Raw genomic sequence first — 27,665 nt, 5'->3', positions numbered from 1 at the left:
CTTAGCAATTGTCACCACAACCATGCAGGAGATGAAACTTCCTTGAAATATTTGTCCTGAAGAAAACAATGCAAGGCTGTGAGCTGTGCGATCAAATATTCGGGAATCAATGCTTCCTTTTATGGATGAGATAATGATAAAATCATTCCATTTTTATCTTGCAAAGATCATCTAGCTCTGTTGCAATGCAGTTTTATTCTCATTTTTGAGGGCAGTAGCTTTTCAAACCTTGTCTATACTTTTCTCTAGGAAACAGCAGCTCTCAGAATGTTGTTTAACATGCTTCCAGGAATAACAAATAAGAAGGGAATAAGAGAATTTGTACAGGATTCGTCCTTAGGGTAGAGGGAATCAACCTTTGGGTGGTGTTTCTTCCTCTCATGTCTCTCATGTGACTTTGGATGGCACATGTGGGTAGCAAGTGTTTTACTTAGCAACGTCTGCATAGCTCCTGTTTGGAGATGCTTCAGTTTTAAATAGTGGTAAATAACGAGAACGCTGTGGAAAATAGAAAATACTGGGTTCACCCAGTCCAGATACTGGTTTTATATGAGAGTTGAAGAGGTACAAGTACTTAAAAAACAGAAAATAGGGATAATAAATAGCAAGCTTAAACTGAAGATGCTCTTCATACAGAGTACTGAGAAGGTAGTTGAATGAAATCTTGTGCCTGTACTGTGGATATTGGAATATCCCCATATTCCCCTCTTGGAAATTCATGGAGAGGGTAATACATTTATCTGATGCTTGGATCCTTTACTGTATCCTCCTTTATTTTTAGTCTTCAACATTTTTTTTTCGTTTGTCAGTTCCAATGACAGGTTTCACTCAAAGGGCTACCATTGATCCAGAACTGAATGAAATCCATGTCTTGTCCGGGCTCAGTAAAGATAAGGAGAAGCGGGAAGAGAATGTAAGGAATTCTTTCTGGATTTATGACATTGTGAGGAACAGCTGGTAAGTCAATTAAAGGGGAAAACTTCCAACTTCTACTAAATTTCTTTAGAAAGCAGTCTTTAACACAGTCATACTTCCCGAGTAACTGTATAATAACTTTTAACTATGCACTTGTAATCTTGAAGACTCAAGATTACTTGAAGACTCAAGATTACTTTCAGGCTCTCTTTCCTAGAGTATTTAGAAAGACTGTAGAAACAAGCCACTTGAAGGGAGGAAACTGTGTTCTTCCTTCACTGGTGACAGGTGGGAGTTGGGTGGGTGGGGGAAAAAGTAAGCCCTTATATGAATTTTTCCCTGTAGGAAATGTTCAAGGCAAAAAACATTTTCCTAACTCCCCACTGGACCCTCACCTGACAGCTGCATGGTATTCCCTCTGGCCTTTTCACTGTCACCAGTTCTTGTGAGGAGCTGTAGGTTGCTATGAGCCTTCCCTCAGCAGTCTCTGCTTTGGGCTGAAAAAGCTTGGTTTTGGACCTCAGCTGCTCCTTGTACTTCTTGTCCTCTGTACCTTTTTCCATGTTTGTAGCTCTTCTTTGGATGCTCTCTAAGAGTTTTGTGTCCTTCTCATATTGTGGCACCCAAACTACACCCTGTGGTTGATGTGAGACCACACAGTACAGAGCAGAGAAGGACAATCCCTTCCCTCACCTGGCTGGCAGTGCTGGGCCTCATGCACCCCAGGGTATGGTTTCCAGGGTACATTACTGACCCAGATTCAACTTATCATCAACTGGAATCCCCAGTTCCCTTTCCACAGGACTGCTTTCCAAGCCTCTCATCCTCGGAGTGTATGAATATCCAGAGTTTCCCCATCCTAGGTGCTGAATATAGCACTTGCTGTTGTTGAACTTTATGTACTTGGCAATTCCCCTGTCTAATTTGTCAGGGTCTCTCTGTAAGACCTTCAGTTAAAAACAAAACAAAAAAAGTCTGTATGGAGAAGAGATTAGTGATAGAAATAGTACTTCTGTTAAAGTTTATGGTCTAGATTTCCCTCATCTCTACTGTATCCAAAATGCTATTCTATTAATCAGTACTTACTATCATATATTTTAGGTCTTGTGTCTATAAAAATGACCAAGCAGCCAAAGAAAATCCAGGTAAAAGTCTTCAGGAAGAAGAGCCCTGCCCAAGATTTGCCCATCAACTGGTTTACGATGAGCTGCACAAGGTATGAGAGTCTAAATACATAGTAATTTTATTTTTGTTCCTTATCCGGTGTAGTTGCTTCTTTAGAGATAGTACAATGAAAATACCTGTTTGTTTGGTGTTAACTGTTCGGATTACTCTGGTGGATAAATTTCAGCTAACACATTAATGTGTTTTAAAATGGGCTGTACTTTTCCCTCTTACAGATAGCTTCTACAAGCAATGCAGATTTGTCAAGTGACAAGCTACTAGCTTCTCTTGTACTTGAGAGCACCTGCAGCTTTGTGCATTATCTTCAGGGGCTTGAGCTCAAAACCTTGGAGTTGTTTCTTTAGTTTAGCTGTTGCATTCATCCCTCCAAATACTCAGAGACAATTAACATTTCTGTAAGAAATGTTGGGAACGTCATTGTTCTCTTTTCCCTTGCTGGGAATGTTTTTCTCTTCAGAGAGCTACTTGGAAGGGTGACATGAGATAAAGCCCTGGTGGAAAGGGGTGCCCAGGAAAGCTGGTCGTTATTTGAGGACCATCTCCTCCAAGCCCAGAAGCATTGCATTCTAAGAAAAAGGAAGGCAGGCAGGAATGCCAGCAGGCCATTGTGGATCAACAAGGAGCTCCTGGACTTCCTTAAGCTCAAAAAGAAAGTCTGTAGGGAGTGGAAGCAGGACTGGGTTACCTGGGAGGATTACAAAGATGTTGGCAGAGCCAAGGATCAGGTTAGGAAAGCTAAAACCAGATATAATTAAGTCTCGCCAGGGACATAAAGGAGAACAAGAAATAATTCTTCAGACATATCAGTGATAAAAGGAAGGCCGGGGAAGATGCGGGCCCTCTCTGGAAGGAGACTGGACACCTGGTCACAAGGGATATGGAGAAAGCTGACATACTCGGTGACTTCTTTGCCTCAGTCCTCACTAGCAAGGGCTCTAGCCACACCACCCAAGCTGCAGAAAGTAAAGGCAGAACTTGGAGAAGGAAGATCTGTGTACTGTAAGTGAAGATCAAGTTCAAGACTGTCTAAAGAACCTGAAGGTGTGCAAATCCATGGGACTCAAGGAGAATACATCCGTGATGTCTGAGGGAACTGGTGGATGAAGTTGCCAAGCCACTGTCCATCATATTTGAAATGTTATGGCAGCCTGGGGAAGTTCTCACTGATTTGGAAAGGGGAAACAAAAAGCCTATTTTCAAGAAGGGAAAAAAGAAAATCCAGGGATCTACAGGAATCCACAACCTCCCTGGGCGGCCTGTTCCAGTGCTCTGTCACCCTCACTATGAAGAAGCTCCTTTGTATATTGGTGTGGAACTTCGTATGCTCCACTTTATGGCCATTTCCCCTTGTCCTGTCCCCAGAGACCACTGAAAAGAGGTTGCCCATGTCTCTTTGGTTCCCACACTTAAGATATTTATAAACATTAATCACATCCCCTCTGAGTTGTCTTTTCTCGAGGCTGAACAAACCCAGTTCGCTCAGCCTTTCTTCACAGGGGAGATGCTCCAGGCCCTTTATCATCTTTGTGGCCCTCCTCTGGACTCTCTCTCTCTCTCTCTCTCTCTCCAGGAGATCCCTGTCTTTCTTGTAATAGGGAGCCCAGAACTGGATACAGTACTCCAGGTGAGGCCTGACCAGGGCAGAGTAGAGGGGGAGGATCACCTCCCTTGACCTGCTGGCTACACTCCTTTTAATGCACCCCAGGATCCCATTGGCCTTCTTGGCCACCAGGGCACACTGCTGGCTCATGGCCAACCTGTGATCCACCAGGACCCCCAGGTTCTTCTCTGCAGAGCTCTTCTCCAGCATGTCATGCCCCCAAACTGTACTGATACTTGTGGTTATTCCTTCTCAGGTGCAAGACTCTACACTTGCTTTTGTAAACTTCATCTGGTTTATTGCTGCCCAGCTCTCCAGTCTGTCCAGATCTTGCTGAATGGCAGCACAGCCTTCAGGTGTGTCAGCCACTCCTCCCAGTTTTGTACTGTTGGAGTACTTACTGAAGTTGGACTCATGGTTTACCAATCAGGGTACCAATCTCCTCATCAGGGTCATCAGTGAAGATAATGAACAAGATCAGACCCAGCACTCACTCCTGGGGAACACTGCTAGTCTCCAACCAGACTCTCTGCTGCTGATTGCCACCCTCTGAGCTTGACCAGTCAGCCAGTTCTCAACCCACCGCACCAGAGAGGGTGCAGGGGAGGGCCATGAAGATAATCAGGGGACTGGAGCACTTCCCTTATGAGGACAGGCTGAGAGAGCTGGGGCACTTCAGTCTGGAGAAGAGAAGGCTTCTGGGGGACCTAATAGTGTCCTTTGCAGTACCTGAAGGGGACCTACAGGAAAGTTGGGGAGGGACTTTTTAGAAGGGCATGTAGCAACAGGACAAGGGAAAATGATTTTAAACTGGAAGAGGGTAGATTTAGACTAAATATCACGAAGAAATTGTTTACTGTGAGGGTGGTGAGACACTGGAACAGGTTGCCCAGTGAGCTTGTGGATGCTCCCTCCCTGGAAGCATTCAAGGCCAGGCTGGATGGGGCTTTGAGCAGCTTGGTCTTGTGGGAGGTGTCTATTCCTATAAGCAGAGGGCTTGGAACAAGATGATCTTAAAGATCCTTTCCAACCCAAACCATTCTGTGATTCTATGAAAGTATTTGAACTCAACTCTGTTAAGAATCTACTGTAACAGGTGCTTTTATTTCCTCTGCATGTCAGAAACAAAAGTCATTCTTTAGCATTATCTGACTTCAATGGACAAATACTGAGTTGTACTTAAAATTGTTCGTGGGGTATACAAGAGTGATGAGCAGATTTAGGGCTTTGTGCATGTTAACGCAAACCCAAGGATTAGGTTACCGTAACTTCATTAACCTATGAATTTAAATCATAGTGACAAACTCGCATCAACTTTCAGGGATGTGATTAAACTGCTTCTAGAATTGGTTTATTTAGTGTGAAATGGCCTAAACTGGAAAATATAATTTATAATTCCACAGTATGCTAATTAAATTTGGAAAAGCTTGCTGATGGAAGGGGAGGTTTAAGGAAGAATAGGTGCAGCTTCTGTATGGCGATGTTATTGTTTGTCTTCACTGAGCATGTTAATGATAGATTATAAATACTGATCTACTCTTAATTGTTTGTTTCTAATGTGTAAGGCATGAGATTGAGAGTAGAATTTTCTAAGTTATTGTGAAGGTTGCTAAATTGTGGCAGTTGCTCAGCATTATCTGAAGAGCTGTTTGATGTGCTTGTTTTGAAGAGTCTTATTTTTAGAAACCTCTGTTCAAATGACCTTTCTAAATTCCTCTTGATATAAATAAGGAGAGCATACATCAGTAAGATGGAGAATACATTGTTTTGAGTGATTATTTTTAAAGCTGTGGAGATAAGTAGCCTATTAAACTTCTTGAACTCAGTATTTGAAGACCCTTTGTCATGGTTAGTATCAGCAGTTCAGAGCCTGAAATATGAAATTATGTGAAGGAGAAAAAAAAGTGAAGAAATACAGTCCTTTTTGGTCTCTTTCCCCTCTCTCTGCCTAGACTTGCATTTCAAAGTTGTTGTATTCTGAAATTATCGGAAGGTCTACTTGAGACTATTTCATTTGAGCTACCTTCAACAAAAAATGAATTTTGCATACTGCATTCAGTATTTCCAGGGTTGGTCTCTCTGGGTTTTTTTAGAACTCTTGAAGATGATCAGTCACAGCAATGGATGTGACGTCTGGTTCCAAATAAGATTTGTGTTTTCTTTATCAGCTATTCTGCTGTTCTTAGCATTACAATTTTTCTCAACTCTTAGCATTATAGTTAGGCCGTTTTATTTTAATTCCTCCTTTGTACCCAGGTAGTGCATCAAACAGATTGCAACTAGACTGTTGTATTCAGGTGAAATGAATCTGCCCTTCTAGAGACGATGGAAATAAATTTGTCTTGCAGAGAAAAGTAAGATTTGGGGAGCTTCCAGAACATGTAGGGACACAGGTCTGTTGTGTCATATCCCAGGATTGTGCTGGACTGGGCTAATTGTCACTTCATTTTGAGCATCCGCCCATTCCCTTTTCCAGGGGCCCTTGTGTTTGGAGAACATTGTGGTCTTCTCTGACTCAAGGAGAAGACTGCTTACCTGAGCTGTAATGCCTCCAGCGCTGCGTCTTCATCAACAGTGCTTTGACTGGAATTAAGAATATTAGTCCAGAAAGTTCATTTTTTCTGGGTCTTACTTACAAGCATAGGTATTTCTTCTTTAAAGAGAGAGTCTGATTGCTGGAGTAATGTCAATTATATATACTGTCTGCTTGACGTAAATAGAGAGAGGCCTTAATTGAGGTACCTTAATTTTGCTTGTCTTGTGATCGTGATAATTTGGTGTCTTTGAGGACAAGATTGAAAAAGAGGCTTGTAATCCATCAGTTTGAGTATTGTTTGCATTAAGTAATTTGAACAGGGTGACAAGAGTTGGATGAGATCCTCTTCTGCTCGTGTTATCTACTTGAAGACTTATCATGGTCATAAGTTTTTCCTAAAGAAAGAGATTGCCTGGTCTGTGGATGTCTTATTATCTTACATTTTAAGTACTTTAAGATAACTTCATTTTCTAAGGGATAAAGTAGGGATAATAAAGCTCATAATAAATTGGAGTAGCTTGTCCAAAAGAGAAAGAGAGTCATTGTCTAATGAATATATATAAATAGTTAAACTTCTTGATCTTCCTCTATAGGTTCATTATTTATTTGGAGGAAATCCTGGCAAGTCCTGCTCTCCAAAGATGAGATTAGATGATTTCTGGTCTCTGAAGCTCTGTCGACCTTCAAAGGAATACCTGCTAAGACACTGCAAATACCTCATAAGGAAGCACAGGTATAGCAACAAAAGATGTTCTGCAATTTTCTTTTCGAAAGTCTCTAAGTTTTAGCAACTTTAAAAATCTCTCCATATGTATCCTGTAAATAGTTGTTTCACTTCACTGATTATATGGCGATCTGCAAATTTCTTGTCTATTTATAGTTAAGAAAAAGTAGTTCAATATTAAAAGCTGTTGGGCAAATCTAAATGACAACATTGTAATCATTTACTTCACTCTGGTTTTATGATGTTATTCTGAAGCTAAAATAAGTCTTGACTATCGTGTGGGGATTTGTGGAGAATTTTTAGATTTCCTCTTCACTCTGCTGCTCCTCAGCATGTGTACTGTCACCTCCCAAGGAAAGAGTATGGTTTTTTAAAGCAGTGTACTAGGAGATAGTGACAGCTCACAAGGATGTTAATGAAGTCTGGGGGCTGAATTCCTTTGCACATCTGAGACTTATCTGTAGTGAGGTCATCAGCGTTTCTCTTTCAGAATCACTTGAAAGATCTCACTTACGGGGAATTCAGCTGCGCTGTGGTACTTGCACTCTGGATATTTCAGAGCTACCTTGCATTTGCTACTTAAGGAAACAGCTTTTCAAAATCAAGCTCGTGGTGTTGCCTTAAGCAATAAATTGTAACAGTTAAAGAGTCTTTCAGGGTTCAGCAAATGGGTTGAAGCCAATAGATGTATCTTCTTTCTGCATTCTTGATAAAAATACTTTGGTTCTGCCAAGAGTTGGAGGTCAAGGGTTAGTTTTTACTTTTTTTCTTTAATACTTCTGAGGTAGCAAGCAAACTGCTGTAGTAGACTTGCTGGGTGAGGCCTTTCACAGGTTAGCAATGCAATATTTGTGAATACCTACAAGAACAAATAAAAATCTTGCCAGCAATCTGGGAGGTTTACTAACCACTGTGGTTGTATGCAAATACAGCTGTACTGCCTCCAGAAACAACTCTGGGTTACATGTTTTCACTTGATTAAGTTGCACTCAAAGAAAACATTGCTACATATTGTCTGGCAGAAGCTTGGATTTTATGCACTGTGTTCCCATTTTTTCGCATACATCAGGGAACCAAACGTACCAGCTAGGAACTGGTATGATGGCTGCTTTGCTGGAGCTCTCTGGACTGTGGCAATATCATCTAAGAGTATCTGTGTGACTGGTTGGAAGAAATAATGTTTAATTACCAAATTGTTTTGTAAATCAGATAACAGTTGTAATCTTTTTTTTCTGGGACTTAAGTGGCTTGCACCTTGAGATGAATTGAAAATTCGAGTTACAGATGTCCATTGCTGCTAGTCAGGTGGTTTGAAATCTATTCAGTGTGACTTACAAATAAAAGACCTTGTGTTCTTCTATGACATTTGATATATGACTGTTAAGTAGCTGACAATGCAGTTTTTAAGGTTCTCATCACTGGAATCTAGAATTATCTGAGCTATTTTCATGGGAAGACTTTGTAACTGTGTGTTAGTGATTTAGAAGGCAACAGAGTATAATACTGCACTCAGCAGATAGATGGTAGGAGGAAAATAGATAATTTTAAACCTCATCATTTTTAGACTTATTTACCCAAGTCAGTTCTCTAGGGAAGCAGCTCTCCTCATCGAGAGTGCTGAGCCCATAATCTTGTAGGCTTTGCTCTATGTAGAAATAGCTGTATTTAGTCCTGAAGAATGTAGTTGCACTTAAGTTTTTTCTATCTCTTATTTGCAGGTTTGAAGAAAAAGCTCAGACTGATCCTCTTAGTGCACTGAAGTACCTACAGAATGATTTGTACGTAACTGTGGATCACTCAGACCCTGAGGAGACAAAAGAGGTAATGAACAATCCTTGTCTTAATTATAAAGAAATATGAACTGCGCTTTCACATTCTAGCACAGATCTTAAGTTTCTTAAATTTTGTTTATATTCAGTTTGAAAAGCCCAACTAGAATGTGATACTTCACTGTATTGTATTTTCTCCCCATGAAAGATCATACTACTTTAGAAACAGCCATTTTACAACTATGTGTCCAGATAAAATAGGATTTCTGCTTGTAATAGTGAAGACTAAGCCTTTGTTCTTTTTCCAGCATACTCGTGTGTATTTTGGGAACTTTAATTGAAATATAAACTCTCTGAAATGTCATGAGTCTGTGGATGGTTGTGTGGTGGAGGGGGAATAAAAACACCTATTCACTTTGCATTTTGGCTTGTCAGTATCAAATAGCTTGGGGATAGAAAGAGCTTTCCTTCTACATCATATGCATTGCTGGAAGCAGATTGCACATATACATTGCTTGTTAACCTTAAAACTCTTATTTCTTGTGCATTTTGAATATTATCTAGTAGACTTGTTCTTCGATTTGTTCCAGGAATTTGCTTCAATTTCCTATTTTGATTCCTTTACTGCAGCATGTGTCACTTTACAAAATGAATTAAAGATACTATGAAGTATCAGATAAGTTTGGTTGACTTCACTCTCCTATTCATGGCAACATGGAACTTGAGGCAGCCAGCTTAGATGTACAAACATTCAAGCACTCTTGATGATTAGATGAGGAAGAGGAGACCTCAGTTCTTACCTTCTTCATGCATTCTTCATGCAAGGCGGAACGGTTTTAAGTTGAAAGAGGGAAGATTTAGGTTGGATGTTAGAGGGAAGCTCTTTACAAGGAGAGTAGTGAGGTGCTGGAACGGGCTGCCCAGAGAGGTTGTAGATGCCCTGTCCCTGGAGGTGTTCAAGGCCAGGTTGGATGGGACCCTGGGCAACCTGGTCTAGTAAATGGGGTGGTTGGTGGCCCTGCCTGGCAGGGGGGTTGGAGATTCATGATCCTTGGGGTCCCTTCCAACCCAGGCCATTCTGTGATTCTGTGATTACTCGCCTTGGAAGTAATTTGACAACTCCTTTCATAAAACTGAAATAGGAGAGTGGATTCTTGTTACTCATTGCTGAGCCTCTGAATAAAGCCACTTAATCTGCTGCTTTCAACTCATTACTTTATCTAAAGAAGTGATCTTTGTTACGGGCTCTGAAAGTTAAATTTGGTGTGGAATAACTTTGCATATGCATAGTGTAAAAATGTAGAGTTAATAAAATTAAAAAATACGAACTACCATTGGAATCTTGGAACTGATCAAATTTAATTGTTATAAATTCTGGTTAGGCTTCATAAACTTCTGGTCCAATAAAATATAACTGCTGTGCCTGTAAGTTTTCTGTTAGATGATTTCTCACTGAAATTGTTCCATATCAAGTACTTTCATACATTTTTAAATGTATTTCTAGCATAGGAAAGACAGAGAATGAATAGTCCTCATTTTCCTTAGCTAGAAAAGGAGGTGTTTCCCATACTTAATGGGGGCTCTGCCAATACTGCCTATTTTAAATGTGATAGCATTTTTACATTCTTCTTTGAATCCGTAATAATCAATAACATGAAATAACAATTCCATTGCTTGCTTTGCAAGTTCTCTGCCATCTCACTCTGCAGGACATGAAATTGTCCTGTGTTCTTTACTTTCCCTTTCTGTCTGTGGCATTTCTGTGTTCTAGAAGCCGCATCATGTCTGTGAAAGCCATACGTGTGTTTGGCCAACTTCTCTAGAGAGATCTTGCATCTGTTGGCCGGGTGTGCCTTTCTATTGCCTGAAGAGAATATGCTTGTGGTATGATCAGTGAGTGTTTTTCCTTATAGTTCATGCAGCTATCTGTCACCAGCAGACTGTATGTTATGTACATGTAAAAAATAGGGAATCCTTTAACACTCTATGCTTTATATTCTCCTTTCAGTGTGTAGTACTGAATTTGTCTGCTCTGTAAGAATGAAGAATTTACCTAAATGCATGGACTCCTGGGGTTCTGGGGAAAAGTAGTATCTTTATCTTGCAGAGTTTAATTAGAATAAAAAAGTTTAATAATAAAAGTTTGACAGAGCATGCTAGTATTCTGCATGTTAATGATCATAGAATCATAAAATGACTTGAGTTGGAAGGGACCGTAAAGGACTATCAAGTTCCAGTTCCCTTGCTGCTGGCAGAGTTGCCAACAGCACTGGACCAGATTGCACAGAGCTGCATCCAACCTGGCCTTAAACACATCCGAGGACCGGGAATCCATAACCTCTCTGGGCAAGCTGTTCCAGCACCTCACCACTCTCTCAGTGAAAAACTCTGACATCTCATCTAAATCATACCTCCTTTATTTTAAAAGTATTCCCCCTTGTCCTATCATCTAAAAAAGTTGTTTTCCTTCCTGCTTTTAATCTCCCTTTAAATACTACAAGGCCATAATGAGGTCTTCTGGCAGTCTTCTTTTCTAAGCATATAAGCTCAAGTAGAACAAGTCATATAAGTGAATATATGTTGAACCCTTTCCTTTCTCTGAAGGCCTAATGCCTGATCCAACCAAGATTCAATAGCTGTCATGTAGGTCTGCCAAATTAGTGTGTTCCATTCAACAGAATTAAAGCTTCAATTCCTGTGGTATCTGAAAATTATTTAACAAATTCCAGGAGGTTTTTGTTTGTTTGTTTTGCAGATTTTGCTGGTCACAAAGCTTTAGTTTGTAAAGCTTTTTACACTAGAACAGATCTGCTGGGTCAGAGGCTTAGAGCCAGCCACTGCACTGGTAGTAACTGTGGGTGTATTTCCAGTTGACGTCAATTTACCTTCCGGTTATCGCATTGAGTTGGCTTTTTGCTCTGGCATTACATCTTCAAATAGCTCTTGTGCTTTCCAGAGGACTGACGCAGGCTTTTTGGATTCCATATCAAATTGCAAGCAGCAATTTGATTGTTTATCTCAGCACAGACACCTATGTACTCTGTCTTTATTTGTAGTTCAGATAGTCTTAATATCGAGCACTGTGTATCTGATTGGTTTGTTCTGTGTGGACTACAACCAGTGAATGCCATAAGGCTTCTAAGTATGGCAAATTTTAAAGGAATTAGTTTCTGTTTTCTGTGTTGTTCTCCCTCTCTATAGGACTACTCTTAATTTTTGAAAGGACCAAAATGAGTTTATCCTTGACTTTGTTACAGTTTTAGAGACTGGTATGATATTACAAGCAGAATTTCACTTCGGGGTAAGGCTTACTTGTTTTATAATAGAAGTATCTTTTTTCAGTCTTCGTTAGACAAGTCTCTTCAGCTGCTTTGAGTTGAATGCCAAAGAAAATAAACAAGCTGTTCTCAAAACTTACTTTGGCATTAGTAACCAATTTTGTTTAAAGTAGCACGAATGACTGACAGTAGGAACATACCTCAGATTTTCCTTCCTTTGTTGTGAATTTTAGCAATGTTCATGGGATGATAGTTTTACTTCCTTTTTCCTTATTATTACACAGTGAAGCTGTAGATGCCTGCTAGCAGGTGGGTATCTCATAGGTGCTTATTTTAATAGCCACAGACTATGTGCCAACTATATTTCTGCTGTTGCATGCAATTGCAGATCTAGTTCTCTTTAACTGTGTTTCTGCTTGAAATCACTTAAACTTCTTCAGTTCAGCATTTTCATATCAGTGAATCTTTTCTGTTTACTGGCTGTGACACTGTGTGCAAGGAGAGTAAATCCCCAGAGCACGTGGAAGTCTGTCTGTGCATCCTAGTTCATTAGGGGGTGAAAGTTGCATAAAAGACTGACACTGGGAATTCCTGACATTGGAAAGAAAAATTTGCCAGAAATAATGTTCTGTTTCATATATGAATAGATATGCATTTGATGATTTTTTTCCTAAATTGAAGCTTTCTTTCCTAATTTAAGCTTTTAAAGACATAAAGGTGATTGAAACAGGAATTTAAAATGAATTCCAAGTGTTTTACTTGTATATCAAGAAAAAAGGGATGCTACTAAAGCATAAAATCATCAGGGAACACAGTTAGCCTTGTGTGTGATCAGCTGAACACTGGAGCGATCAAACCCAAAATGTCTCTGCTGCTTTATTTAGCAGTCTGTAGGAGAAATGAAGAGGCTACAAAAAAATGACCAGTGCTGCCCAAGTAGAACAAGACTGTTTTTGGCAATGAGACTGAGATTTGTCTAGTGTGAAGAAGAAACTTAAGCTTGATCCCATGCTTGCCAAAACATAGGTACCAAGTGCAAGTAAAAGCTGAAATCTGTTTTTCTTGGACTGTGGTAGGAGAAAAGGAACAAGAACCTGGAGGCCAATTTGAGGCCTGACTAATTTGTAGCCTGGGGCTGGAGGCCCCTGTTCAAGGCTGCTTTATAGTTTCCATTCTTGAGACATTTTCTTTAAAAAAATGTGCCAGATAAAAGCCAGTAGAGCCCAAAAGAATTGTTTAGGTCTGCATTTGAGTGAAATTTCTGGGAAAATTTAAGTCCAAATAGGAAAAGTAGTTCTAGGAAGGAGCTAAGAAAAGCACGCTTCTGTTCTTCACGTCCTGCTGTGATTCTTTGTAAAGCCTCAGGCTCTGAGTGCTGCAGGAGCAGAGGTTTTGGAGCCAAGGAGCCTTTGAAATAAGTGTTCAACCCTCCCAGACTTCAGCTCGTGACAGCTCCATCCTCAAACAGTGTAGGCCTCTTGTTTCTTCTTTGTGCCTACACTACGAGGTGCCATCCCAACAGAATCGGTCAAAGCTGAGAAACTGCTTTGTGCTGTGATCTGAGCACTCAGCTTGCAGACCTTCTGGAGGAGGAATTATATTTAACTTGTTCAGCCCCTCAGGTATCCCAAGCAGAATTACTGGTCTTCCCTTTGCACAGACAGTAGAGGTGTGCAGCAAATACACTAAAACCTATGTGGGTTGTCACACAGTGGAATTGTTTTTTTTTTTGCATTAGGTAGAAACCTAGGTCAAGTATGTAAAACTGATTAAAGAATGGTAATACTGGAAACACGAAGAAGTTGGGAAATACTGGAATTAATATTAGTTATGTAGTCTTAATTAGGCTTTTCTCTGAAAGTGGTTGTGGAACCTTATATGTTGTCTGATATCCCTATCTCTAAGGAACCTTGCATTAGTTTAGAAGGAGAATTGGATCTCTGAGGGAGAACTTAACAGTTTACTTCATTACACAGTTGTATTTTGTATGGAGGCTTAATTTGGAGTAGATGAAGCCAGCATCGTGAAGGGATTGTCAGAATAAAACAGGTGGTGGCATGATTAAAGCAGTTGGATGCTTCTGTTGGATAATTGGGTTCTGGTCCTGCCTCTGTAACGGAGTTGCTATGTGATGTTAAGCAAATCGCTTCTCCTAGATAGTCATTAATTGGCTCTTTCATTTTGGTACCGGACGGGAGAGATCTGATGTGCGGTCTGCTGAGGGCTTTGCTCTTCTAGCTATAAATGAATTCAGTAGAAGCTGTTCAAAGCAAAATGTTTTGGGGGGAAAAAAAAAAAAAAAAAAGATGGTAGTTTCAAATTGGGGGCCCAGAATGAGGCAAAATATGAAATACTACCTGGTAGGATATCAGTCAATAAAAAAACTCATGAAGAAATTATTTTTTTATAGCACAGTCAGAAGTATATGGAAAAGTTGCATTGGATATATGCTATGAATGGTGTGTAAGAGACTTGGTCTTCACTTAGCAGTAGTGATCTTGTGCACTGGGGAAAAAAAACAGGGGTCCCTTGGCAGAACATTGTATGGTTAGCTGTTATTTTAATGCAAATGTGGTGTGCCAGCATAAAGCTTCAGTGCTGTCCGTAATTGATGTTGATAACATACCTGCTTGACTTTTCTATCGTAAAATGCTTTTTAAATGTGAAATGATGCATAAAATATTGTTTTAAAGCAAAAGTAAACACAACTCTCAAGGTTAACTCTACTGCAGTGGCATCAGTGAAGGTGAAAAGGTACTCCTTTCTCCAGAGGCTAGGAAGGAACTCATAGCAGCAGAAATTCATCACTCAAAGTATGTGAAGATTAGAATACTTGGTAGAGGGTCTTTTCAACTGATATTTGGTCTCAGTTCAGCGTGTTACTACCTGGATTGTGCTGTTTGACCTCTAGGAACTGAGTACCTGAGGCCGAGCCCCAACTGGGGTTTACTTCTGTTTCTGTCTGAGTGGCTGTGGTTACTGGGGGAAGAGGGTGAACCCTCAAAGCATGTGGCATCTGCGTTGTCCTCACAGAGCTGGCTTAGTGTGTCACCAGGGAGTTTGAAAGCAGGCCAATAAGGCACTTGTTTGCGAGAGGAAGATAGCTAGGACATGGCACTTTCTATCAGAAGCAGCCTAGATCTGGCCACTGATTTTATTGGAACTGTTGGAGCTATTTAGACTGGGTGTCTCTGTAAGGATGTTACTGGTGCAGGGCCAAGCAAGTCTTAAAAGTTTCACTTGCAGTGAAATACACATGTAGCAATGCAGTCCCTTTAGATTATGTGTAATCAGACCTCTCACTGAGAGTATTTAATCAATCTCATCCTCCTATTCTGCAGTCTGTCAATTCTGTGTCTTCCGAACTTGTTCTTAAATACCTCTCTTGATCTCTTCCTGTGATAGCCTCCACAAAAATCTGCAAGTTTATTCTGACACGCTGCATTCCTTACTTTAGACTGCTTTTTTTTCTTGATAGCAGACTGAAATTTGCTGAAGGTTTTCTTGTTCTTGCACTTAGTTGTAGGTTTACCTTTTTGTAGACACCTTTTACATTTGCAACTCATTGCTCTTTCATCCTTGGGCATATCTTCTGTGGAGGCTGTGCAACCCTGATTCTTGAAACTGTATTAATAGAGCTTGATTTTTAAATCACCTGATTTTTCTAGCGCTTTTCTCATATGCTGCTAATTGATATAGGGCATTCAAAGTTTGTTACTATATTGTAGATGAGAATTTACAAGCCTTGGTAGCAGCAGGAGTACTTGATTTACTTGAAGACCTGTCTCCTTTTCATTTGTTTTGTGCTGTATTTGTTATTTTTGCAGTAGGCTGACAATGATCTATTACAGTTTGCAAATGTATTTTTGCAGTTCAGTTTTGTATGGCTGATTATTTCTAGGTGTGTTGATTTGCACTTGACCTTAGTGAGTTGCATCTTGAGCCATCGTCATAGCCTGGATGAAACAAAAAATCAGTCTGAAGCCTGTCTGCTGCCATGCTGGCAGTATGAGCATGGCGTGAGATCTGTGGGCTGAGTGAATGTGTCCTCTGCTTTCAAGCCAGGCCTCATTCGTCTTCTGTGATTTATGGTTCTGTTTTGATATTGAACCACTCATGGCTATCTCCAGTCAAGCTACTTGGCCTATTTGTTATTCCCTGCTAGCTTAATCTCAGTGATTCCTTGCTAATTTACCTTAAGTATCTTATAAAAGCATATAAAGTCCTATGGAAGTCCAGATAAAAAGAGGCCCATGTCCCATCCCTGTGGCCTACTGCCCTACTGTAGAAGAAATCAGATTGATGTGATACAACTTATTGCTAAATCAGCATTGATTGGTACTTGTTACCTTCTACATTGATCCTCTTTTTTTTTTGTTCTTGAAGTTGAACTGATCAATATCTAATTTCTGGAGTTCTCCCCACTCCTTTCCTTTACATATTTTACCTTGCTTTCTTTGGGCTGTATGGTGTAAAGACATACAGAGAGGAGTCAGAACATTACAAGCCTTTAAGGGATTGGCTAATTTTTTGAAGAAACATGATAAAGCACTGAGCTTTGCTTCAACATGAGGAACTGAAAACAGCAGCTGGGGATGGAGGAAGCTAATATTCATTGTCTGTCATTATGATATTAAGGGAGACTATGACTTAATCCACTTTTACTCTTGATTCTGATATTCCCAAGCAAGGAACTTCCTTTAAACTTTAAAAGACCTTGCCTCAAGCAAGCTTGTGATACAAGCTGTTCTGGCAATTCAGAAAGGTTATCAAAATGTAAAGCTTTTGGTGTTAAAACAGTTCACGCTGCATTGTACCAGTTACCCTGTCAATGCTGGTCTAACTTAGACCTCTACAAGAAAACATCTCACTTGTACTGCCAAGCTGTGTTGTTCCTATGAATGTGTTGTCTGCTGTTACTCGTGTGCATGCAACAGTAGTTTTAAGGATTATGCAGAGAAAACCCAGCAACTCTAAAGCCACTGTTTGTTGGTTGGTGTTGTTTTCTTCTTTTTGCCAATGCAGTTAACAATTTTTTTTTCTTCTTCCACCTCTTGTTTTGCAGTTTCAGCTTCTTGCCTCAGCATTATTTAAGTCTGGCTCGGATTTCACCACTCTTGGTGAGTATTGTGTATCGGAGGAATTGCATGAAGAATGTTCCCTCTCCTAAAGATGATTACTGTTAGTTTATTCTGTATTTTTTTTTTATATCATGCTCTTCTGAGTATTGTGAGCCTTTTTCAGTTTGAAAATGCATAGGCATTTAAAAGAGTATAATGACCAGTGCCCCATGCCTTGAGCCCATATTTAAAACATCTGTCGCCAGTGCTTTTAAATCCATGCCTCTGGGGATCATTTTGTGCCTCTTATTACATCTGATGCATTACTGTTGCCCAAATAAACAGAAGCTTTGGTCAGGATCTTGTCATGTCACTTTGGAATCTCACAGCATGGCTACGGCTCTGTTTGCTGGGATAACTGCAATTCCTGGAGTAGTTTGGTTCACTCTGTTCTTTGCAAAGTGAGTATTTTGGGCAGGATGTCAAGAGTGAAGAAAGCAGTGGCGTGTAGGTCTGAAAACAGGAAGTCTCAGCCAAAGCTGTAATTTGTTTCACTTTTCTATCCAGTTAACTGCTTTAAACAGTTCAGATATTAATCCTGGGCAAGCTATATGAAGAATATTGGCATAATTTGCATTCTTGTAACTGTGTTGCCATCCAGCTGCTGGGCTCTAGCTAGGAGTGGGGATTGCTTCAGTTTTGACAAACCATGTAATTCCCAGTGGAAGGAGTAGAGGGAAGGAAAAAGCTTGGATTATCTGCCCTGCTGGATGAAGAAGCATTGCTGACTTTAGAGAGTGTTACCTAGTTGATGCTGTTGTTTAAAATATGGGTTTTTAAGGGAAGAAAATGCTTGTTTCAGGGCAGGGAAGTGTTTTGATTTTGTTTTTCCCCTCTCCTAGTTCTCAGCGCTCTGAAAGATGAGTTAGTTTTTCCCACAGTAGCACCACTGCGTTCTACAATACAGTGCTGTATTCAGAGATTGGCTTTACAGATTGGAGGACACATGCATCAAGTGGTGCTGCTAAAATAAAACAACAACCAACTCCCCTCCGGTTTGATTAGCTTGGTTTTCTTTGATTAACTGAAAAGTGAATTAAAAAGCATTCCTTCGAGATACCAGTGATTTAAGTAGTACAAAGCAGAGGAAATCGTTGTATGCCTACTCTATTGTTCTTGCTGTTGATGGTTTAAGTGTGAGGATTTGGATAAACAATGCTGCCGTGGTAGACTAAACCCTTCCCTGTCAGGAGGAGGCACTTCACAAAATAATTTTGCAGAAACCCTGTGCCAAGATGCAGGCTGGGTCTGCAGTGCAGCCCAGCAATTAAATAACAGCTCTTAACTCGGGAATCCTACCATCAGTAGAGCTTGTCTCATGAAAAACTGAGCAGCGTGAGTACCAGTTCTGGCTAAGGCAGTCGTGAGATAATGAGGAAGGCCCGAGGACAGAAGAAATGAGGCACCAAATAAAAATAGCTACATGAATCTTATTTTTTGGGACATCAGAGCAGTCCCCTGAGGACTTTTGCTTCCCTGGTTTCTTCAGGACTGTCCACAAACTTGACAGCCGTTTGCCTGCTACTTTTTATGGCGTTTTGATTTCGGCGTAGGCTTAGGGTGACGTGAGCTCGTTTTGCTTACATGCATACAGTAGTGGGATGAGAAGCTGACAGCCCTGTTATAGATGTTAGCGGGGCTTTAGTCAGGGACAAAAATACAGCAGATAGTTAACTTCCATTTAGAATGGAAAGCTGATGTATTCCACAGCTAAACTGAGCATTTAAAGTAGTGAGCACTAACTTGCTTTCCCTTTTCTTCCTCCCCCAGGATTTTCAGATGTTGATCACACTTATGCGCAGAGAACTCAGCTGTTTGACACATTAGTCAACTTCTTTCCGGACAACATGACCCCTCCTAAAGGCAACCTGGTAGACCTCATCACGCTGTAACAGAGCAATCACTGGACATGTGGAAGAGTGGAAAAGCATCCATTTTCAGTATTTTAATTTTTTTTACTGCATCGATTGACTGCTGGGATGAAGTAATATAGTAACCCCTAGGTGTTTGAAAGGGGTTTTATACTTGTATGGTGAATCCCTGAAGCTTTTCCCTTGGAGTAGGTTAATAAAAATGTAACTGACATACTTCTGACTAAATATATATATATTTTTTTTCTGACATTGAATTTTGAGTTAGCAAACGTAAGGAGAAAAGAGAGGGGAGGAGAAGAAAATAAAACCCTATCGTGCAGTCATTGCTTTTCCCTCTAGAGGAAAATTGAGATTTGTGGGCTGTCTGGAATTAAAGATGATGGGTTTTATTTTGGGTTTCATGGGAAAGGGGTGGTGGTTCTCTGCTCATTTGTAGCTAGTCATGATATATTGCTTTGTCCTACAAATCCATCCTCAGCAGCTGAATAACTTGGCAGCAAGACACTGGCGTGTGTTGAGGTAATAGTAATATATGTGTCTTGAGTCTTGTAATCGCAGGGTGTCATGTGAAGGGAGCATGTGTTACAAATTGTCTGTCTTCTCTTCTGAGAACCTGGCTGGCAGCAGTGTCTGATTGCATTTGATATCTAGTCTAAACCTAAATACCTAAATGCCTAACTTCCCTTCTCTGGAGCCTTCCACTTAGACCTGACAGTCATGTGGGAGCCTCAGAGAAACTGTCAGAAAATGGGAGTGCAGGGGTTGTCTGCACGGGCTCCTTTTCAGGGATCGCTCTGTTTCCAGTGCCATGCTCTCCTGATGAAAAACTCTGCAGGTCCTCACAGCGCTCTGCAGAACTGGGTCTTCCACTCACACACCCAACCTGTGCAACCTGACTCTAGGTTGGGTGTAGGATTTCCGAAGCAGATTGTCTTCGTTTACATACACCTATGCTTCTGTGTACATTTGTCAGTGTGTAAATGTAAAGAGGTTTGCTCCAAACAGCTTGTCTTCTGTTTGTGTAGTGCAGTTTCTTTACTTTTAAATGCATTTTAGACCTTGCTCTGAATGTGAAGGGGGCCTTTTTAGCATAAACTCCTTTAAAAAGCTGATGCTTATGTATAAAAAATATATTCTTCTTCGCTGAAAGCCTTCTTTATAAATAAGGTGAGGGCTTGGTGCTGCACTATGAAGTGGAATGAAGGATACTCATACCAAGCATTAGCAGCTTTTTGCGTTCAGTGTCAGTAAGCATTCAATACAAAACTGGCTGATGTAAATACGTATATACAACTGCAAAGCTTTATGTCCAGAAATGTTCGTGCCAGCAGGGTACCATTGCTGCACTCATTATGGCTACACAGCTCCTGTTGATCTTGGTGGAAGTCCTGTGTGTGTGTGTGCAAAGATGATTTGAACTCTTGAAATAAAGAGTTAGTGAAGTGTCTTTTCCAGAGCTTGAGTGTCTGCTTGCTTTGATTGCATTGTATTGCCTCTTTAATCATGTTCTTTGTGCAACTTCCATAGTTCTGGTATGTTAGAAATAAATTTTAAACCTCCATACTAGTGATTAATCACCCAGAAAGGAACAACGTGTTAGAGGTTGGGCTTTGCTTTGTCTTCAGGAAGGACAGTATAGATGCAGTGTTTTAAGTAACCTGCAACTTGAGACTGTTCAGAAATTGTATACTTCAGTGGTCAGCAAATCAGATGTCTGTGGAAGAATACGCAGTGCAGTAAATGAAATTTGATGAAATTGTTTCTTTGAAACACGTTTTGTTTGTTTGTTTTTCCAGAGACATAGAAAGTTTTTAGATGACTGCTAGGTTTTATGATTTATGCTATGTTTGCAGTCACTAGTTAAAGTAGAGCTTATGCCATAGGAATAGAGATACTGGAGGTGCTAACCTGGCGAGTTTTTTTAACTGAGGGACTGTTTCCATTGAGATTGAACTGGGCTCATCACATACAACCAGCTAAAATACTGCAGCTGTGCAGTACTTTTCAACCTCGTTAACCCAAAACTAGATTGAGGAGCCATGGTGAGTAGATGGTCGAAGTTTAGAAATGCTAAAGGCTGTGTGACAGCGTTGCTGCTGAGCTGGTTTGTATTAAGGAAATCCAGTCAAAACTCACTGTCCTCAGGAGTACGTGCAAAGCCTGGCAGCCCAGCTCTCTTTCTGTAGTGCAGAATAAATGAATTCCTTGTATGAATTAGGCAAGCACTGCTTTTGTAGGATGGACAATCCCAGCTAATGAGGGCACTTCAGGATGATCAAATATTGGCCTACCTTTATCCTGAGCCAATCGATTTCAGCTCATAGGAGCACAGTTTGTGGATTCCAGCTGGTGATTAACCAGCAGAAACTATTTGCTCAGCTTCTGGGTATTTGTTGAGCAGCAGAGGCACCCTGTGGCCAGAGATGTTAATCCACACTAAGGGCTTCTCATGGTTTTGCCTCGAGTATTTCCTGGTTCTGCATCCTCCTACTAAATGATTTCTTGGCGTTGGTATATACTGCACTACCTGATTTTAAAAAACAATTGAAAATTCTGAACAGGGATGTATATATTAAAAAAAAAGCGATTAAGGAGCAGGGAGAGTTTGTTGAAGGTAATTACACAAAGATCTTCAAAGATACCAGTGATGTTCTAGGAAAGTGATAGATGTGATCATTACAGAAATGCTGAAGTACAACCAGAAAAGAAAAGAGCCACCTGAAAATGTTTTGCAGCACAGTGCATGCAACGTTTCAAGCGTAGAAGAGCTATGGGAGAGTTGTTCAAGCCTCCCCTGTACTGCTTGCACGCTGTAGCAGAGGCCACTCACTCTGTAGCATAAAGACAAGCATGCTATATTTGCCTTTATCATAATGTGACTTTATGCAATGTTTATGCGATCTTTACATTACAGTAATTTATTTCTAAACTGTGTTAACCTGCAGCATTATTTTGTGGATCACCAAAGTGTTCTTTATGTGAGGTTACTCCTATGAAGTAATATGATTTCTTTGAGAAATAAAGCCCTCCAGGTTTGATTTTTGGCCTTTTGGATTAGCCAGAATGAATTGAGTTTGTTAATGTTTGAGTTATGTAGCTCCTCATGGTGGTCACAAGGCAGAAGTCTTTCAGATTTCTTCAACATGACTTCTGCAAGAGAATGCTGATATCATAACATGACTTAATCATGTTTTTGTATGTAAAGTGGCAGAAGGACCTGCTTAGATGATGTTGTTACAAATGAGGAGAGGATAGCCACCTCCTTGCCCTTTTCTCAGCCTTCCATTAAGTAGCATTGCTCCTGGGGTGATCTGAAAGCTGTTGCAAAGTGGTCATTGAAATGAGCCGTAGTTTTTTCTCTTCTGGCTCTTTCAAAGATGATGTTTGTAATGTATAAGCATCCCTTCTTTTTGCTGAGTGAAATGAGGGAGGACAACTTTTGTCTCACCAAAGTTCTGTTTGCTCTTTCTCCTGGCACCATCCCGTAGGTGTAGTTCACATAGTGATACTCAGTCATGTGCATAAATGTCTGGGTTTTGGTTTTCCTTGCCCTGAATTGCTTTGGACACACACAGGCTTGCTCTAGCTCAAGGGTCAAGAGGACTGATCTTGCAAAATAAGGGCATGACATTGTTAATTGACATGTGAAGTCCTGGTTGAAAGATTTTTCTCTCTCAAGTATTAGCCTTGTGCAATAGCAGCTAGGCTGGAATTAGGGAGCTTTCCTAAAGAACACACTGCAGCTTACCTCAATGAAGTCTGTACCAAAATAAGGATGGATAGGCTTAATTTAAATTGCTGAATTTCTTTGGTCATCAATTATAATAACAGAATCACAGAATGGCCCAGGTTGGAAGGGACCTAGCCTGAAAATTAAATGATGGAGGAGTGTTAGTAAATGCCTCACACCCACCTGTTTGCAGGAACGCAGACCCTTTTCAGAGGTATGGGGTTAGTGGCAAGAGGTCACAACAGCTTCATCTGTGTTTTTCTTTCATAAGCAGCCACAAGTGTCAGGGTCTCCATTAGCTATTTCTTCTTCCAGAACAGACCCCTTCCAGGCATAGTGATTACCCTGGAAGTGGTTTCTGCGGGGTTTTGTGGAACAGCTGTTTTCTGAATCATTTTCCTGATGTGTGCAGATTTTTAGAAGGGAGTTTCCTTTGTCACAGTGCTGTAGACCAATCCTGCCCTGCTGTGAAAACTTGCACTTGTGAATGCTGCAGGCAATGAGCGATAAATTCAGAGCAGTACTCTGAAAAACACAACACTGGAATCATCTTTTTTTGTTTGTTTCCCTTAAATTTGCTTTTGCTGTAATAAAAGACTAATATGACTCCACTTGTTACAGATGCAGAAAGGTGGCAGGTAGCAGTAAAGCTAATATACTGTTCATTCTCTCAGTGCCTTCTGCTTTTCAGAATTGAGAAGGACTTAACCATAGAGCTATTGGATGAAGCCAGAGCGTTGTGCAGCCTTGGACTTCTGTGCTCCTTCATCTCCCTATATGCAGTAATTCTCTTGATGTAGTGCTGAATGACAAAAAGCATTACATACGTTTCTATCCAGAACCTTTGTATTTAGAAGTGGAAAAATGTCTTGTGAAGCACCGGTCCCTGGTGTGTGTGCTTTGAATTTTAGCTTATTAGTTATGGTTGGTTCCAAGTTAAAGAATGTTTAGCTGTTGTCAAGAGAAGCCCTGACAGCAGAACTAATTCATGTGCTTCTCCAGAAGTTCTTGAGCTATTTTATAGCTGTAGTTGTCACAGAAACAGATGTGGGCCCACTTTAAAACAAACTATTACTACTGTTCTGATAAGGAGAAGTTCTAAGAAACAGAACAAAACAAAACAAGCTTGGCCAATTCTTCTGTGTGTGTGTGGAAATGTTGAGACGTCTTTTTTTTTTTGTGAAAGGAGAATTTAAGAACAGCTACATGACTTGTTCTTGATACAGATTGATACAGTACCTGAGCTTGTAAATATTGTTGAAATGGAGTATACTGTTAGTGTATCTAAATGCCATTGGGTGTGATAGACATGATCATGATATCCCATCATGGGAAAGGTTATGCTAGAAGTATTCAAGTTGTGGCAGCAGTTTCAAGACAAAATCCCTGCTTTACTTAAAGGTTCCATTATAATGAGAACTTGTGTGGAAGAATTAGGTTTATTGTACTGAAACCATTATAATAGTACATAGCTCGGTGCTTGGTTAAATTGATTCCACATGTTTTATTTGTAGGTAATGCATCTAAACCCAACTTTAGCATGACTGTGGAGCCAGCTAGCTACCTGCTTGTTGCTATTTGAAAGTGCTCCATGAGAAATCATCATGGTTCATGCCAGCGGGAATGCTTTTGGCAATCTGGCAGAGGTCAGAGAACTGGATGGATCTCTGGGTTATCCATAAATCCCTTGGTTTTATATATAAACCTCTGAAGACAGTAGTGGTCATGCATTTGTATATGATGCCATCTGTATGGCTTGAGTCTAGAGGTCTGCAAGGCAGCATCTACTGCAAGCATAGATCCTAAAGGTAACACATTGCTGCGGTTTCCTTTGCTTTCATGTATTTCAACTCCATTTGTCAGCGTGATGAACTCCAAATTCTTGCAGTGACCCAAATTGTGCCCTGCTTCTGAACATTTATAGCCACAGACTTGCAGCATCTGTCAGTATATCACATTAGTACCTTGAAATCTTAATTTATACTTGGTAGAGACAAAGGTATATGTTGTCTTGGCCTCCAGCTGTTTGCTGTAAGGCAGCACAGCCTTTACTGATGACCTGGAAAGTGTAAGTATTTGCATGCTGTCAGAAATCAGTGTGTGCAGCTCTTGCATAGCATTGCAGTTCATTCCTGAAAAAAAACGTGGTGAATGAAGAGCTGAAGATAAGCTCTACTAGGTTAGGTTTTGGTTTTGCTACTATTTTGGAAGGAAAATATCTGAATCACAATGTTTTCTCCTAGAACTGCTGTGATAAATCTTTTCCTCCTATCTGAGCCTTGTTTATTTTGCATAGCAGCTGGAGTGTGATAGCTGTTTGACGTAAGGAAAAGATGGTAGTAGCAAGTTCATCTCAATAATTCTTCTAGGTTTCTAGCACTCACTTTTGTAATCCCAAATCCCTAACCAGTATAGACAGACAGTTGGAGCGCCTGATTTATTTCCACAGTGTAGGATAAAGGGACCTGAGAAGTGGACTTGGGATGATGCCGTGATGATTATGTGAGTGTGTTTAGGATGTGATGCGTATTTCATGCAATGACTTGACTCTTAAGTAGCTCAGCTAATTAGAGCAGATTTTCTTTACTCAGTCTGGATTCTCTGGTTCTTTTTCAAATGGAGGTGATGCAAGACCAGGTTCTTCTAGTCCTGGAGCTTTACCTTGGGCTTTGGCTCTCTCTATCTGTCACAGTCATCAGGAAGTTAATCACATGGGACAAAGGAAGATTTCCACCCCCTCCTCTCCAGTCTCTCCAGCAGTTGCACAGAGGCCAACCAGGCTTGAACTAAAACAAACTGAAGGTTTTGCAGCACAGTCAGCTGCAGGTCTCACAGACTTAAAGATTATTAGAACCTAAAAATGCCTTGAGCTTTCTAACAAAAGCTGCTGGTGTAATTGAGGGAATGTTAGCTTACTTTTTAATTAATGTGATGGTGGGAAGGCTAGACCAAAACAGTGACTCCAGTGGTTGCAGTCTTCTCAGCTTCCCAAAAGACCAGTGGACATGTTTTTCATCCCAGTGATGAGAAAATACTCTTTGATTATCCCAACTAGCTGCCTAAAGGACTGAATCGTTTACTCCATGTTTCACTAAATAGAAAAGTGCTGCAATGTGTCAGTGGAGTCTCTTCATTGAAGAAAACTGATTTTTCTTTTTGAAACCTTGAAAAATGAATCTCAGCTCTTAGAAGAGGAAAATGGTTTTGATCAATATCTACTTCCTTAATTGCCAGTCAGAGTTCACTGAAGATAGTCAAGTCTGAATATTGGCTCATCTTCGTACCTCTGCATACCCCACAGTAATACGCAGTAGTCAAGTTGGATGGCTTGGTTCCCTCCAAGCACTGCAGAGTTCTCCCATGTTGATAAGAACTTCTGTATTGATATGACTGACCATGAACTGACCATGGTGGACAGTTGTTGGGCTGTTGCCTTATTTTCCCCTCTCATCTGCCATGGCAAATGGAAAGGCACTCTTAACAGTGGAAGCCGAACATCTCCTTTCTTCCTCCTCATTCCTAACCTCTCTCCCTCCCTCGCCCTCCATTTGATGTTTTGATGTGCAAAGCGCTTCTCACTTCAGAAGCTGCAGTGCTGGGTTGTGGAAAACAAAACAAACCCTAGTTATTAGGAGCTGTTGCTGTCTAACAAAGCTGTGTTTTCTGTGTTGTCTTCCAGTATGCCCTCCTCCACAGCAGGAAATGAGGGGATGCTGGGGAGACCTTCAGCCAGAGAAAAGAGCTTAATTGCACAAACATATATGTTCTTGGGAGACTTGAGTCTTGGAGTTCCCAAACCTTGCATACTGCCTTGTCTAGGGGCTGAAAATTGAAACCCTTTGTCTCATTCTCAGTTAATGGGAGACCATGTTCCAGTCTTGGTGGTTATATCCATCTTGGATGTTTAGATGCTGAGGTCAACGTGCTGCATTTTAGAAATATGAGGGAGTCTTGGTAAACATGTTCCTGTTGAACTTCATACTTTGAAAACACTGAAGCAAACTACCTCTCTTAAATGCAATGATAGCATAGGAGTGTGGGGTTGCCCACAGCTAAGTTGGCTGAGCTCACACTGTCTCTTGGTCAGGTTGCATTTTCAAGGTGTTTTGTTTGTTGGAGAAGAGCTGCTCCCTCTCCTTAGCACTGTACAGTGTGGTAGTCTGTTTGTCTGGACCTTTGATGTTTGTTTTCTTGTCCTCTACACTGTGTTGTCCCCCCCCAAAGTGAATATCCTTATGTAGTGCTTGGATTTGTGAGTGTCTGCTCCCTATCCAGAATCTGACCTTTTTCTCTGTTTCGGCATCTGACCCGAAGCATTTGCATTCCTGGAGCAACCCCCCAGACTCTGTTGTTCCTCTGAATTCCCTTTTTGCTGCAGCTGTGGTCTTGGGCACCTGACCCCAGGAGAACTGAACTGGAGTGCAGCTCTGGGCTTGCAAGCATCATCCATGGGGAGAACACTGAACTGCACATGTCTTTCAGTGAGCAACTCAAATACTGACTGGTCCTGCATTGAGCCCACAAGATACACATTTACCGTGGTGGTCACAGGCATCATTCTTGGACTGTGGTCATTGCCCCATCCCTGCCTTTTCTTTACAGCTGAATGGATTGTCTTTGTTCAGCCTGGAACATTAATTTACTTCCTTGGCATAAGTCATCTTTGATTATTTCTGGGTTGATCTGAAAGCCCTGTGCTGTACATAAGTGGATGAGTGATATGAGGAATACCTACAAATGTAGTTATGATGTATGTAATGTACATAGGAGAGAATGTATTTTGTTCTTTTTTTTCTTAATAAAAATGTATATGCTAGCAAGATTGTATATTTCAGATCTGTTTAACATCACTTGTTTCTGAGGATGGAAAAAATTGTGAACACATTGAATGAGCGGTGCAGATACTGTCAAATTGATGGTGCATCCTGCCTGGA

At 40.6% G+C, this 27,665-nt stretch overlaps 1 protein-coding gene across 2 annotated transcripts in view; it reads left to right on the top strand.

Annotated features, from left to right (window-relative positions):
• The window catches only part of MKLN1 (muskelin 1), a 99,291-nt gene extending 78,834 nt beyond the window's left edge, over window positions 1–20,457 (top strand). For both annotated transcript variants that reach the window (NM_001030773.2, XM_025149108.3), the window contains 6 exons: window positions 810–957; window positions 2,017–2,131; window positions 6,830–6,969; window positions 8,679–8,781; window positions 17,073–17,127; window positions 18,898–20,457. In NM_001030773.2, the coding sequence (NP_001025944.1) occupies window positions 810–957; window positions 2,017–2,131; window positions 6,830–6,969; window positions 8,679–8,781; window positions 17,073–17,127; window positions 18,898–19,019 (683 nt within the window). In that variant the 3' untranslated portion in view covers window positions 19,020–20,457. The remainder of the gene's footprint in view (window positions 1–809; window positions 958–2,016; window positions 2,132–6,829; window positions 6,970–8,678; window positions 8,782–17,072; window positions 17,128–18,897) is intronic.
• Window positions 20,458–27,665: the final 7,208 nt, after the last annotated feature.

Source organism: Gallus gallus, chromosome 1 (genome assembly GCF_016699485.2).
Source record: "Gallus gallus isolate bGalGal1 chromosome 1, bGalGal1.mat.broiler.GRCg7b, whole genome shotgun sequence".
Taxonomy (NCBI): domain Eukaryota; kingdom Metazoa; phylum Chordata; class Aves; order Galliformes; family Phasianidae; genus Gallus; species Gallus gallus.
This window is presented reverse-complemented; position numbering and strand designations above follow the sequence as displayed.